The 14,622-nt window shown below is 36.4% G+C and overlaps 4 protein-coding genes across 4 annotated transcripts; 3 read left to right on the top strand and 1 right to left on the bottom strand.

The window, feature by feature from the left end:
* Positions 1 to 47: 47 nt before the first annotated feature.
* On the bottom strand, positions 48 to 1,385 carry LOC149490841 (uncharacterized). The gene is made up of 4 exons (XM_089710406.1): positions 1,082 to 1,385; positions 556 to 786; positions 284 to 481; positions 48 to 177 (listed from the first exon to the last, which is right to left on the bottom strand). Exons 1-4 carry the CDS (start codon positions 1,383 to 1,385, stop codon positions 101 to 103), a joined length of 810 nt encoding a protein of 269 aa, XP_089566532.1. The 3' UTR covers positions 48 to 100.
* Positions 1,386 to 3,229: 1,844 nt separating this feature from the next.
* On the top strand, positions 3,230 to 4,604 carry LOC149490840 (uncharacterized). The gene is made up of 2 exons (XM_089708625.1): positions 3,230 to 3,356; positions 3,622 to 4,604. Exons 1-2 carry the CDS (start codon positions 3,323 to 3,325, stop codon positions 4,284 to 4,286), a joined length of 699 nt encoding a protein of 232 aa, XP_089564751.1. The 5' UTR covers positions 3,230 to 3,322; the 3' UTR covers positions 4,287 to 4,604.
* An 873-nt stretch (positions 4,605 to 5,477) lies between these two features.
* Positions 5,478 to 8,100, top strand: LOC149490839 (uncharacterized). Its single transcript, XM_089709167.1, has 4 exons — positions 5,478 to 5,878; positions 6,265 to 6,423; positions 7,046 to 7,186; positions 7,945 to 8,100. Exons 1-4 carry the CDS (start codon positions 5,675 to 5,677, stop codon positions 8,098 to 8,100), a joined length of 660 nt encoding a protein of 219 aa, XP_089565293.1. The 5' UTR covers positions 5,478 to 5,674.
* A 1,090-nt stretch (positions 8,101 to 9,190) lies between these two features.
* LOC149490838 (uncharacterized) lies at positions 9,191 to 14,546 on the top strand. The gene is made up of 6 exons (XM_089709153.1): positions 9,191 to 9,276; positions 9,887 to 10,179; positions 10,462 to 10,662; positions 11,599 to 11,792; positions 12,231 to 12,324; positions 14,430 to 14,546. Exons 1-6 carry the CDS (start codon positions 9,261 to 9,263, stop codon positions 14,538 to 14,540), a joined length of 909 nt encoding a protein of 302 aa, XP_089565279.1. The 5' UTR covers positions 9,191 to 9,260; the 3' UTR covers positions 14,541 to 14,546.
* The last annotated feature ends 76 nt before the right edge of the window (positions 14,547 to 14,622 follow it).

Here is a 14,622-nt window from a genome sequence, read left to right as displayed (position 1 = left end):
TAATCATCATCCATAGAAAAGGGAAAAACTAAAGTTGTATGTAAAATGGTTGTAATATTATTTCATAGTAAAATGACGTTGAATGTGTATATTATTTGTATTAAAGGAAATTAAACATTGAAGATGTGATATTGGCTGCATCATCATTTTCATGGTGTTCGTTGAAAGATGTTGTTTCTGAAATTATATTTCAAATGTTACAGTGTATTTATAAATCGCAACGCATGTAGTTACAATATATTATTTAACGCTTAGTTATTATATAGAGCCAAGGAAATCTTACCACTTCCGATATTGGTAAATATAGAACCTTTTTTGTATGGTCCATTTGGAAAAAGTTCGCATAAGGATGGGAATGCATTATTACATCTTGTAGTTCGCCATGTGTGCTGCTTGGTCAATACAACACAATTGTAATTAGGGTTTTTTCGTGGATGACCTGGAGCCCACGCTCTATATGTTGTGCAATAGAGAGAATTTCCTGACACATATTAATAATTTGAGTACGACATTTTTTTTATTTTAATTTTTATAAACATACTAATCATGTTTTACCATTCAAACTATAAAAAGAAGAGCCGTTGTTTTTAGTAAGTCCAACATAAGCGGCTGCCAAGTTAGCATTGATTAGTACTTGCGCAAGCGCGTCCGTGCGTTGCTCGCTAGTAACATCTGCTAGTACGCCACTCATGTTTTTACATTTGTTCTGAGCTTGTGTATAGTTCAACTGATTGTCAAGTAAGTAAAACATTCCTGAGGCTGGTACGCACGTCGTGTTAACATTAGCTGTAAAATAAATCCTTTAAATTATTTTCTTTATATGTATATTCTACGAGCTGGCCAGCACAGTCATCTATACCGTTGTCTCACAGAGTGCAAGTTCTTTATATTAAAATTCATGCGAATAAAAATCCTAATATGAAAGTTTGACCTGTAATTTACTAGAGACTAGACTGTACTCCAACTGCGTGAACCGGAATAAAAACTTAAAATAGCCTGAGTACCTACCTAACTCAGTAGTTATAAATATAACCTCTTTATAATATTAGTAGGTATAAATTATTAAAAATTAAGCACTCACGTATAGGCTTGGCATAAATACTGTAATAGTCGTATCTCGTATCGTTACTCAGCGACAAACCGCCTTCGGATTCCGCACATTTTAGCACTTCACAAGAATACTCAAGGGAGCTATTCCATGCATGTTTGGGGCTAAAGTTTAGTGCCAAAGCCTTCTTCTCAATGCCCAGTCGGAAGCAACTTGTGAGAGATTCGTAGTTCGCACGTGCAGCGACACCTAATGTTGATCTATGGCACTTCTCTATGAGGTGATATTTTGGGATTTTTTGAGTTACTGAGCATTTATTGTTCGCTTCGGTGAACATAAAGAGTTGAATGAAAATAACAAATATAAATTTATAAAGAATAGAAAAAATTCGATCACGAGGCGGGACTCGAACCCGCATCCTTCGCGCGTTCGTGAAAATAACAAGTCCAAATACAGTTATACAGTCCATGTACATTTTCAAGAAGGCTCTTAATAACAAAATCTGTAGTGTACTTTATATTATACACTAGCTTTCCGCCCGCGTCTTCGCCCGCTTTGTCTAAAACCTAATAAATTATATACTAAAACCTTCCTCTTGAATCACTCTATCTATTAAAAAAAACCGCATCAAAATCCGTTGCGTAGTTTTAAAGATTTAAGCATACAAAGGGACATAGGGACAGAGAAAGCGACTTTGTTTTATACTATGTAGTGATAGTTACTTTTGAAATATTTTCGAAAATGCATATTCTTAAATAATTTATGAAACATAAAAGCTCTAATATTTCATTAGTCCTAAACCTAAACCTTTGTATGAGGTAAGTAAGATTTAATATACGATACGAATCAGTAAAAATCACGCACATCTTAATCAAGAGCATCTAGTTTATATACAATCATACATAAATTAAGGTATTGTTATAATCCACAGGTAGTATAAATTACCCGGCGGATATGTCCATCGTCCATGACACAGTAATTGCCGTTTCATTTGACATCCAATTTTGCTTTCAATAGACCACGAACCCAGAGCGGGAGAAAGTTTAATCTTTCAACAAGTCATTCAGGAGTGTTATACTTATTTGTGAATTATGAGCTTTTCATTTCACCGGGACCGCTACTCCATAGAAACTCAAATATTAAGCAGATTTTAAACTTTGAAACATCGATGGGAACATACGAAATAAGAATTGACCTACCTACCTATCTATCTATACTAATACATATTATAAAGCTGAAGAGTTTGTTTGTTTGTTTGTTTGAACGCGCTAATCTCGGGAACTACTGGTCCGATTTGAAAAATTCTTTCGGTGTTAGATAGCTCATTTATCGAGGAAGGCTATAGGCTATATAACATCACTTGTATACGTAGTATATTATTATTAGTCTGTGACATCACGCTATGGCCAACAGGAGAGGAGGCACGGGGGTGAAACCGCGCGGAGCGGCTAGTATCTAATACACAACATAATTATTGTGAAAACATAATAGCCAATATCTAAAAAAGTCTAAACGTGGGATTCGATGATATATTATGTGTGTAACTTGTAAGAACATAAAAAGCGTTATAATATTAATTCAAACACCGCCGTCCGTTAACTTTTTTAAACGACAACAACCAACGTTTGTATTGTATGTAATATTATTGAAACTGAAAAAATATTTTAACTATATTGTGTATTTCAAGTGTATTTCTATAATTTAGTTTTTGTTATCTGAAAATTGAAATAGGTGTAGTAGCTATTTCGTGCAAAATGATTTTAATATAAATGCAAAAAGGATACACTGAAGAAAAGAAAAATAAATATTGTCAAACGTTGTCATCGTTCAAAAACCGTCAAAAATCTAGACGTACCGTTTTCAAAAAGTTGACTCTTTTGGAAATGAATTTAATTTCTATCCAAAATAATTTACATTTATAATTTGCTAGTGGATAATTTATATACGGAATGGGTTGTTTTTACTCTAGGCAAATACGCGAGGTTAGTAGGTAGTTATTTTATTTTTCTTTTATATGTACCTAAAATTTCCGGGTTTTCAAAATAAAGACCCAATAAATGAAAGTAAAGACCACCCAGATGCTTATCCCTTTACAACCGGTCTGATAAGATCGTGAGTCTTGACTTTAAAAAAATCTGGACCAAAATCAAATCAATTTTTGCGAACGCAACCTATGCCGATCGTTAGTGAGTCTATCTGAGAACGCGCGAAAAACTGGTTTATTAGTGTAGACACAAGTCATAACTTGTCAGAAGCCCAGAGGCCGCAGGAAGGATGGCTGCGTTCTTCGACAACGATTCCCGCTCGCGTAAGTACCTAATATTTACGTAATTTAAACAGATATTTAAACAACTTTCTATGTGTATCGTGTGTTTATGAGTTGCTTTAAAGTATATCAAGTGTTTTTTGTACTTTACATCGATAGTTTCATTAGAATCTTCTTCGAAATTTAAACACTCACGGTCGTGTGATACCGGTCGTAGTACGTACAATTAATTTGTTTTGTTGTGGTGCATTTTTAAGTTGGTTTTGAGTATTATGCTTCCTAAATATGGTTTTATTTTTTATTTTAGGGCTTAAGCTTACTGATGACATGATAGCAGACCTATTAAATGATGGAAATAATTCAGAGCTAGAAGATTTTGACGAAGACGACCTGGAATTATTCGATCAAGATGTCTTATTTAGGCAAACTAATGATGAAAATCACTTTGAAGGGGAGCAGGTCGATGAAGTTGTCCCTGAGAGTTCCTTTATGGCTCCTTCGACGTCATCTACTCCAGTAGTGCCACAACTTTCTCCGTTGATTGAGATACAAATCCCGCCGACACCAAGAAACACTGTTCGGGCATCTAGAAGATCACGCCAAGACAATTCAACTTCTGCTACACATGATAGGTCCAGCTTATCAGAAGTTGTTCTGGAAGCTGTTCGAAGAAGAGTTTCAGCATCAGCACCCAGGCCAACAAGAAAGAGAGTATGGAAGCAAACTACATTCGCAGAGAAAGCGCACGACTATCCTGCTCTGCAAATAAAGCCGGCAAGGCGTCCAATTGATTATTTTAACGACTATTTTGACACTGAGTATCGCGTTGCACAAACGTATATTTCCTACGCACTGGCCGTGAACTCAAATGTACAAGTGCAGAGATCGCTTAATTATTTGCAGCACATATCATCATGGGCTGCATTTCCTTTCCTCGACTGCCGATGTATTGGAGAGCTGGTACTAAGTTAGAGCTGGTATCTCGTCTTATGTCACGAGACAGGTTCCTTGTCCTTCGTAATGCACTCCATGTTATTGATTCTGATACTCCGGCTGCAAAAGATACAGGTAATCCGCTATGGAAAGTACAACGTTGAAAGTTCTCATACACTTCTTGGATCTTGCGCTGGTCAACTCTTGGAGGCTTTACCGAAACGATTGTTTAGCCAATAAGTTACCTAGAAAAGAATCACTGGCTCTGCTTGATTTTCGTTTGAATGTTGCTGATAGCTTATCCTGCATACCAGATCGTTTTCGTAGAGAAGAAAATGAGGATTATTTACCATCAGTTCCTCCTCGACATTATAAAATATTCAGACCAGCTAATGTTCCATCAAAAGCAGAGGTATGACGGATATGAACACTATCCTGTCTTTGATGACATTAAAGCACCCAGATGCTGTCGAATGGAAGGTTGTGGAAGTCGCTCTAAAATTAAATGTACCAAATGTGATGGGTATTTATGTTTGTCTCGTGACAAAAATTGTTTTATGTCCTATCATGTTAAAAATATGTAGTCTTTATCTTTATTAGTATCTATTAAGGCTGATTATTGTTATAAATCCTATTGTACTTGACATTACAATTTACAATTACATACTTTGATCTCTTGGAAGTTAATATTTACCATTAATTTTGATTTTATCGTTATTGAGTCTTGAAGACTGATTAAAAATTATAAAAGAATGTTGAATTTGAGTTTTTTTATTAAAATAAATATATTAAAATATGAAATTTTCTTTTTTTAATCTATAAATAAATGTAAATATATCGATGAGAACAAACACTCACGATCATGCGACTTACAAATTATTCCTGAGACTCACGATCGTGAGGGTCTGATTGCTGGAGACCAGCATGAACAGGATTTTTTTTAATATTTTTCTTACATTATAAGGACCATAAGTAAAGGACAGAATAAGATTTTAACTGGTTTTGACAAAATTTTTGCTCCCGGTTGTAAAGGGTTATAAATTCGATATGAACACTTAAAGATGGCATCTAATATCTAGGTATATCATGTATTGAGTTTACTCTTGTGCCTTGGATAGCTATATTATTTTGACTTCATGACCACGTTAAATAATAATATTTAAATTTTAAAGATAAGCATACCTATAAAGGTATGCTTACTTGGTACTTCTAAAAAATAGAGGCTTCTACATCCTATAATAATTCCTCAAAACTATGTAATTTAACAAGATATCAAGGCACATCCGATCAACAAAATATTATATACCAAGTTAGATAACGCAAATTTCATAAATTTCATAGAATATCAAAATAGCTTTTTATGAAATTTCGTTGTAATTCATCATTCATAACATTATTGAACCTCCCAGGAGGATACGGGGTACGATATGTCACCAATCAGGCACCTGCCCGTAATATTCGTCAACGGTGTACCTGGTGCTGGCAACCAGACGGTCGCGGAGACGATGGCCAGCATTACAGGGTACATGACGATACGGCCAGGGGAACTGATACGGGAGGAGGCGGAGAAGGACACCGCCAGGGGACGGATGATTTCGGATAAGCTGAACGCGCAAGAGGATATTTCTGAGGTAACATTCTAAATTAAAATTTTACAAATTTGTGGTTGGTAATTATCTACAAATATAAAATAGACTTATCTCAGGTCTTAGCATTAATATAGAACAAAAAAAATTGTTTACTTGGTGAAGTTATAAATATTAAATTCAAAAGATTTTTAATGCCATTTTACGCGAAATCAAATGCTTGAATTATTTCGAGATAACAGGCCGAAATGCATGTCTTTTTAAAGTACATTTAAAAACCTAATTCCATTTTATTACTTTTTTCTAAGAAAAATCATTAACAAAATATCCTTTACGTCGAAATAGGGATAGCTCTAAACTACGAATTGAACACAGTAATACAAACAAAACCCATCTTTATTAATATATTTTTATTATAATATACCACGCAGCAACTAACAGTGGACCTAATAAAAGAGAAGATGCTGATGAACCAAGACGCTAAGGGTTTCATCCTGGTGGGTTTCCCGCGGAACCCGAGGATGTCGAGCATATTCAACAGGCAGGTCAAGTGGCCGGAGAAGATCGTCGCTTTGGAGGTTGATAATGAGGTGAATAATAAAAACAAAAATATTTTTTACAGCAGGTGTTTTTTTTAGAAATATGATTACCTATGAATATTGAGATTTAAGGAAACGATTTCCAATTGTTTACGATACTGTAGTGATGTTTAATAAATGATTTTATTTCTATCATAAAATACACATACTGTATCTTAGATTCGAACTGGACACATTATTTTTTTTACGTGTAGTAAAAAATTAGTAAAATGCGAATTAAATTTACATGTAAAAATATTCCAAAAAAATGTTTGGCCCTAAAACATTGTAATGTTTTTGACATGAAAATTTGTCGAGATTCTTTGTAATTTAACGTGCTTAGAATCCAATATCGCAGAGTGGTCAGTCGACATCTATTTCATTACGTATTTTGAGCGCGTCTTATGCTACGATAAATTATTTTTGATTATCAAAATTTAGCAGAAAAAAAGACGGGTTGCACTCCGGAAGTGCCGGCAGAAGTGAAAACTTGATTATTAACGTTGAGCATGTTTGATATCCATCCGTCTTACGCTTTTTCGATCAGGCCACGTGTCCTGACGCGAGTTTAAGATTTTATACCCAACGCCGCTAAAGAAGTTTTCACTTCAAAAACTTTTTTCTTCTCTATCAGGTAGCAGCAACAAGATTACAAAACAAGCTATCTGAACTCGGTCGGCCGGAGTGCGAGATAAACGCGGCGCGGCAGATCGTGAGGCAGGCGGCGCATAAGGTGAAGAATGTGCACAAGCGGTTCGGCGGACATGTGATTACGGTAAGTGTATATAACTAGCTGTGCCCGTGACTTTGTCCGTGGTCGGTACATATGTAGGACTAGCTTTCCGCCCGCGGCTTCGCCCGCGTTTTAAAGAAAAACCCGCATAGTTCCCGTTCCCGTGGGATTTCCGGGATAAAACCTATCCTATGTGTTAATCCAAGTTACCCGCTATACGTGTGCTAAATTTCATTGCAATCGGTTCTGTAGTATTTGCGTGAAAGAGTAACAAACACACATACACACCCATCCTCACAAACTAATCTTTCGCATTTATAATATTAGTAGGAAGGATAGGATATAGCACTCGGGGATCACGTATAGGTATAATATCTAACGGTGAAAGCACAGACTAATAATAATAATATACTACGTATATCTACAAGTGAAAGGATCTTAAAATCGGTCCAGTAGTTCCTGAGATTGTAGCTTCCAAACAATCAAACAAAATTTTTACTATATTATTAGTATAGAAGTAAGAGATAGATATTCTTCTACATTTATTCTGACAAAGTATCATGTTAGATAAAATTGCAATACTGAAATTTAAGCAAAAATTAAAAAAGTTGACAAGCTTTTGCTTTTGTAACATTTGCATGTACGTACAATGTACATATTATTTAAGTAATTATTGTCTGCTTCAAAATAAATTCAAAAACAATATCAAATTCGAATAGCAATACAATATTATTTAAATTCGTGTTCTCAAAAAACTCTAATTTCGTAATGGTTTTTTTTTATATTTTATATCTCCACAGTTGGACAGCAGCGGCAACCCCAAGGCACTAGCGACCACACTCAAAGAGATCCTCTCAGATACAATGGAAAAAGCGCAGAGAAACGAAGCGCCCGCGACGGCCTCCGCGCCCGCCATGATGACGAGTCCCGACGCGGCTAGTGATTTGATAGAATAAATATATGTTTGGCTAGATTTGGTGTTTTATTTTTTACTTATTGGTTAAAAATGTTTTTTTGTTCGGGGTGTGTTAAAATTTTCCGCTTCTTCGTTGATTCGAATTAAATTTTTGGCTATGCTTTTAGAAATAATGTTAAGTACAATCTTGTTATTAAATTTTATATTTATATAAAAATTATTAAATTTTCCATTTTAAGAAAAATAAAGTATGAAAACTGCGTTAGGTAGGTATAATTTTTTTTAGATCTCATCACACCACACACAATTCCACAATGGATATAATTTAAGTATTAATTAAATAAGAAACTGAACATTTAAAAAATTTAATGTAGTTGTGGGTAACCAAAATTAAATTATTTTATAAGGTATATTCCTGTGGGCATGGACGTATAAAAAAAGACGGACACCGTATTACGAACAAACAACGTGAAGCCACCATAGTAAGCTAGCGATCGTGTAAAGACAATAAACACGCACACACTCTCACCATAGTAAGCTAGTCGGCCGCCATTACGTCGTGAACTACCGACTGATTAACTGCGTCACTGTTTCACAAAAAATATTTAAAATATCGTCTTGTGTGGTTAAATGGTGCCGCAACAGTACAATTTTAAAAAACAAAACACAAGGGATTACATTCCACAGGGAAGCAAGTTATTTCTTTTATGTTTTAATGACAAAATTATTACGGCAAAATTTATAGAAAAAAAATACAGCCGCCATTGTCATCAGGACAGCAGTTGCTATGGCAACATGGCACACACACATGGATGTTTCGCCGCCATTACTTGGCTTCACTCAATGTTTAGGCGATATACCGTCCGTCTTTTTTTATACGTCCATGCCTGTGGGTATATTTTTATTCAACTATCACAACGATAACAAAATAGAAAAGCTATACAAACTCAACCTATCTAGTTACTGTAAAAAAAGTAACTGGCCGTTTAGAATATTTTTTATTTCGAAAATTCAAATCAAACCGTCGACAAGCGACACAAGTCGTTGTCATTTGTCACAAAAACGGATCGATTTTTAAAACAAAAAACAAATCAGTTTGCTGAAAGTCCTCAAGCATTGACGACCGTACAAGAAATTTTATTGTGAAATAATTAAAATATTGAAAAAATAGCCACGCTACGGAAATCCGTGATTAAAGTTATGAAAATCAAACTGCGTAAGTAGAAAAGTTTTGACAATGTTATCAAAAAACTTTTGCACTGACAAAAACTAAATTGACTCAAACTTCTCTGACAATATTGTTACGCGCTCTTTATGATGTGATGGGAGTCAGATTGGAGTCAGATGTAATTTTAGTAACTACCTACTTATTAATAATTTTATTTATTATATTTTTATAGTAAACGATCACACATCAAAAGCTATTTCTACTACCAAATACCATAGAAAGTGTGGATGCCAAATAGGAATAGTTATAAATATTAATCTACTAATCCACAATACAATAATATAATAATGATTTCATTATATACCTATTTCATCTTCTGTATATTTTTTCCTAAGACTAGCATGCATGAATTTATAATTTGGTTCGACACCATTTTTGATATTTTAATAACTCGACAGTTTTTTAAATATTTTCTATCTATCTATATGTTGTTCCAACCGCTTTAAAAATACGCAATACCGAACAAAATACAAATACCATTAATTAAATTTATTAAAAATAGCTCTTAATACAAAAACGGCTGACAGAATAACTATGCAAAATTTTATAGGTATTTATGGGTTCATAGAATTTTGTATAGTTCTAGAAAATATTTCAGCGCGAGACCGTTTCCCATCAACGTCTTCCAACGAAGACATCGACACGACAAATGACTGGGAGACAGTGCGTCCGATGCCCCAAATGCCCCAAATGCCGCCAATGGCCATGATGCCCCGTCTGCCCCCACCGCAAGGCGTGATGGTGGGGGCAGTTCGCAAGCGTAGGGGCAACCTGCCCAAGAACTCTGTGCGCATTCTGAAGAGGTGGCTGTATGATCATCGATATAACGCGTATCCGAGTGACACGGAGAAGATGGCGCTGAGTCAAGAGGCTAATTTGACGGTTTTGCAGGTGAATACTGATATCCTAGATTTCGTAAATAATGTTTTTTGTGTTTCCTGTATTCAACCTTTGAATGTTGGGTATTTTAAACCATTTTAAAAATAGGTACAGGCACAGCAGTCGTAACTTGCCCTCTGCATTCAAATTTAGAAACTTATCCTATATTATAAAATTTTTTGGAAATTTTAAATAAATTCATATCTACACTTCTAGATTTACCAACTAGGTCACACACAATAACTAAATACTATTTTTCAATGCTACAATATAAGCAAAGAACTTTATCTCAAGGTTTGCAATTGGTTCATAAACGCACGCCGTCGCATCCTTCCCGAAATGATACGACGGGAAGGACACGACCCGTTACACTACACGATATCGCGTCGTGGTCGTAAGCAGCCGCCCGGCGTGGGGCCCATGGTGGGGCTGCCGTCTACATCGGGTATCGGCATGCCACCCGGGAGCATGATGATGCCGTGGAACGGAGTGGAGGTTCAGGTTCGTATAAAAGTAAAAAGTTTTAACTTAGGCCAGCCGTACACGGACCGCTTCAAGCAGTTGAGACCGACGGCTTGAAGCGGCGACCGCGCGGTGCACTATAGACATTCATTCACTGCCGTACACGGACTGCTCGAGCAGTCGCGTCCGCTTCAAGCCGTCAACTGCGCGGTTTGTAGCGACAGCTTGAGCAGTCAACGACCGACCGCTCGAGCAGTCCATTTACGTCGCTCAGCCGTTAACTGCTCGAGCTGCCCGTGTACGGCTGCTCTTAGCAGTTGTTTTTTTTTTTATCTTCGCAAGAAACTAGCTCAGTGGATGTGTGATTATCGCTATGGAGTACCTACGTATGTATACCTATGTTTTCACTTGCATGCAACTCTAGGTAATTAGAAAATGTGTTCCTAGTTACTATTTAATAATTTGTGGTGTTACTCTTTTGGTAATACGAGTGTTCAGTTTCTATCAGCTTCAAAAGGCGACTATGAAAAATGAATGTTCCATACATTCATTTTGACGAAATGAAGCAATATTTATTTCAACTAAAGAAATTGAACAGTGTTTCTATCGAAATTGCTGAATCTTACTGCTTTGATTGAAGTGTCAGATTTCAACGAACATCGATAATCGTTGAAATAAACTACTACGACTTTATGCGGATTTCAATGGAACCATGGCAATGTTAAAATAAGCTGTTCAGCCACTTATTACTGTATCCAAATGGCCCCTTGCAAATGTGTCTACGGTGGTGATCTCGTATCATCAGGCAAACTTACGGTTGGTCGTTCTATCATAGAAGAACTACTAGAACTTGTTTATTAAAATCTACTATCAACTAACAATCGTATTCCAAAACCTTCCTTCCTTATCCCACATCTTTCCGTAATCCTACAGAACATTAACCCAACCACTTTCCACCCATTCCTATAGAACATAGTCGACCCCACTCGTCCCCATGACTACGGGGACGGTCTCCTAGTGTACCGGGATGGGGACGAGCTGGTAGATGCTGAGGAGGGCTACTCGAGCGCGATCAGTGAGGAGGAGGTGAAGTACGACCCGTCCGTGTGGCAGAGCGTCATACGCTATGGACCGGAAGAACGGGATCTGCATGCTGTTAGGGGGTAGGTACTTTTCAATATAGCTAGTAGAAAATTGTCATTGAGTAAATTTTATATGCACAGTTCACATTTTAACAGTTTCGAATAAGAAAATTGTCCTTTATAAATTTTCTGATTCAAATCTCACAAATTAATAGGCTCCCAATTAATTGTGTAATTGATATTTTCATAAGAAAATCCCACTAAAATGGTCCCTTTAAAAGTACTTTTTGATTAAGATTAACTTTTTACATAAAAGCCTAATAAAGTACCGATTATAAAGGCAACATTAAAATAAAAAGCTTTAGACGCTATTATCCATTTAACAGAAATATGAGCACACTTATTATTCGACAGGAATTACGAAACAAGCTATCTCCTTCACTCTCAAACAATTCCCCTATTTAGCACTACTAGCTATTCTCTTCCATCTCTTTTATTCAGCACCATCCTCTCCTCCAGAACGCCAGTAGTAGCGGTGAGTACAGAGGACGGGGTGACACCCGATCTCGGGGAGAGCGCGGTGTGGACGCAGCTCACTCCGGTGCGCCGACAGGTGAGTACACCGCCGCCGCCCGTCGCTGTGGAGCTGGAAGTGGCTACTACGGACATGTGGTGTCATACTTAATGTGCTAATATTGGGAAGATTTGGGGATAAACATGTTTGGGGATTTGACTGTGTGATAGGCGGTGGTGTCATACTTAATGTGCTAATGTTGGGTAGATTTGGGGATAAAAATGTTTGGGGATTTGTTTGTGTGATAGGCGGTGGTGTCATACTTAATGTGCTAATGTTGGGAACATTTGGGGATTAAAAAGACGGGTTGCACTACGGGAGTGCCGGCGGAAGTGAAAACTTGATTATTAACGTTGAGCATGTTTGATATCCATCCGTCTTACGCTTTTTCGATCAGGTCACGTGTCCTGACGCGAGTTTAAGATTTTATACCCATTACAGAAAAAGTGCTCAACGCCGCTAAAGAAGTTTTCACTTCAAAAATGTTTGGGGATTTGACTGTGTGATAGGCGGCCTACTTAGACGAGATGGTCTTGTCAAATTAAAATTCATTTATTGTGGTCTCGTGGGTATGGAAAAGATTTGGGGCGAAAATATTGGGGATGTAGCTTGTAATAGGTGGCCTACTTGGACGTCTTGTGGGTCTGGAAATATTTGGGGGATAACTTGTAATAGTAGCGGAGCCCAGGATGCTAAATGTGGATTTACTCGAGCGTCACGGGAACCTAGTACTTAGAATTGGTAGATTAGACCATAGCGAGAAAAAAAGGTCCTATAATGTTTTCACTTTTAGCGGTGGGGAAGGGTTTTTTGATTTTTTTTAATTTAAAAAAGAAAAAAAATGGCTTGGAAATACTCAAGCGCGTTAGATATTGATATTTTGCATGCTCCAGGACGTCACTGAAAAAAAGTATACGTTAATCTGACGATTTAAGTGGCGATTTAATCGCTATGAAGAAAGGGTAAAAAATTAAAGTAATATTATTCGAGCGCGTCAGATTAATATATGGGGGGTTTAATTACAATATAAGAAGTCCCCATTTCGCTAATCTGACGATTCGAGCTCAACCTTAGGGAATTATGGATTATTCAAATTTTCCAGCGGGGCCCCTGAGCGCACCCACCAACCATAACTGCTCATATTGACTAGAGGTACTAATGAATAGCTAAGGTACCGTCCCTTATAGTAATCTGACGCGCTCGAGTAAATCCCAAAATCCCCTCTTGGGCTCCCCTACTATAATAGATGTTATACTTAGATTTGCTGATTGAAAATTTTGCTTTGAATAATATGGTGTTAGGACTTGTGAAGATTTGGGGATGCCATGCACTATTTGACCCTTAGCAAACTGGGGATGAAACTGTTTGACATATAGTTAGTTAAAATAGTTACATCCCAATTGTTGAAACAGTGTGGATTTAATGAAAATTAGTTTTAAACAAGCTTATTTGAGATTTAGCTGAGGTATTATAAATAAATAGACTTACAATCTCGAGATCGTCAAAAAGTCCGCGCGACGAATTATAACACATTCATTGAAATTAACGTCTTATTTCGTGGCTGACGGCTGTAAAGTTTAAAGTTTATTGTATCGCATTTCAAATCTTTGCCTAATGCCCGGTTTACACGGACTTATTATAAGTGACAAGCACTAAGCTCTTAGTTACATTAGCTCGTGTAAACCTAGCATTATACACGTGTGGGCAGAGAATTACTTCAGACAATAATTTGGAGCATGATTGTGATTTTAGTTAATTATTTAGGTTATCTAAGAAGTAGCATGTATGATTTTGTTATCAGTATCATATAAATTATGTGTTGTTTTGTATAGATTTAAATTTAAAGTTTTAGTTTAAGATTAAATTTATATCTTTCGGGAATTATGTGCAGGCGACGTCGGTGTTAAAACAATATAAATTCGGTACAATATCGTTGTACAGACATTGTAGTTTTAGCGTCAAATAAGAAAATGTTTTGGTTTGATTCGAGTGATAATATTTTGTTTGATGTTATGAATAAACGTTTTATAAAAGATACTCTTTTATTTTTGATCAGTTTTAACGCCGGCATCACCTGATACGATGGTTCCTTTTTGATGAGATTTTGTTAGTATGTGTAGTTTTTAATGGAACCATGTCTTCAGGTGGTGCCTTACGAAAGAGAGGAGAAATTTAAGTGTTTGTACCTGCTCGTGGAGACTGCTGTCGCCGTTCGTCAGAGGGAGTTAGAGCAGGAAGAAATGATTCTGCCATAAATTTTTCATTATCATTTAACATTTGTCAAAATATAAATAATCAAAGAACAGTTAGACAACTAGCATTAGGAGAATTTAACTA

Source organism: Colias philodice, chromosome 2, assembly GCF_061535455.1.
Source record: "Colias philodice isolate Cphi_HAF_F1 chromosome 2, ilColPhil1 Martin Lab GWU primary, whole genome shotgun sequence".
In the NCBI taxonomy this organism is placed as follows: Eukaryota; Metazoa; Arthropoda; class Insecta; order Lepidoptera; family Pieridae; genus Colias; species Colias philodice.
Note: the sequence above shows the minus strand (reverse complement) of the source record. Positions and strands in the feature narration are given on the sequence as shown.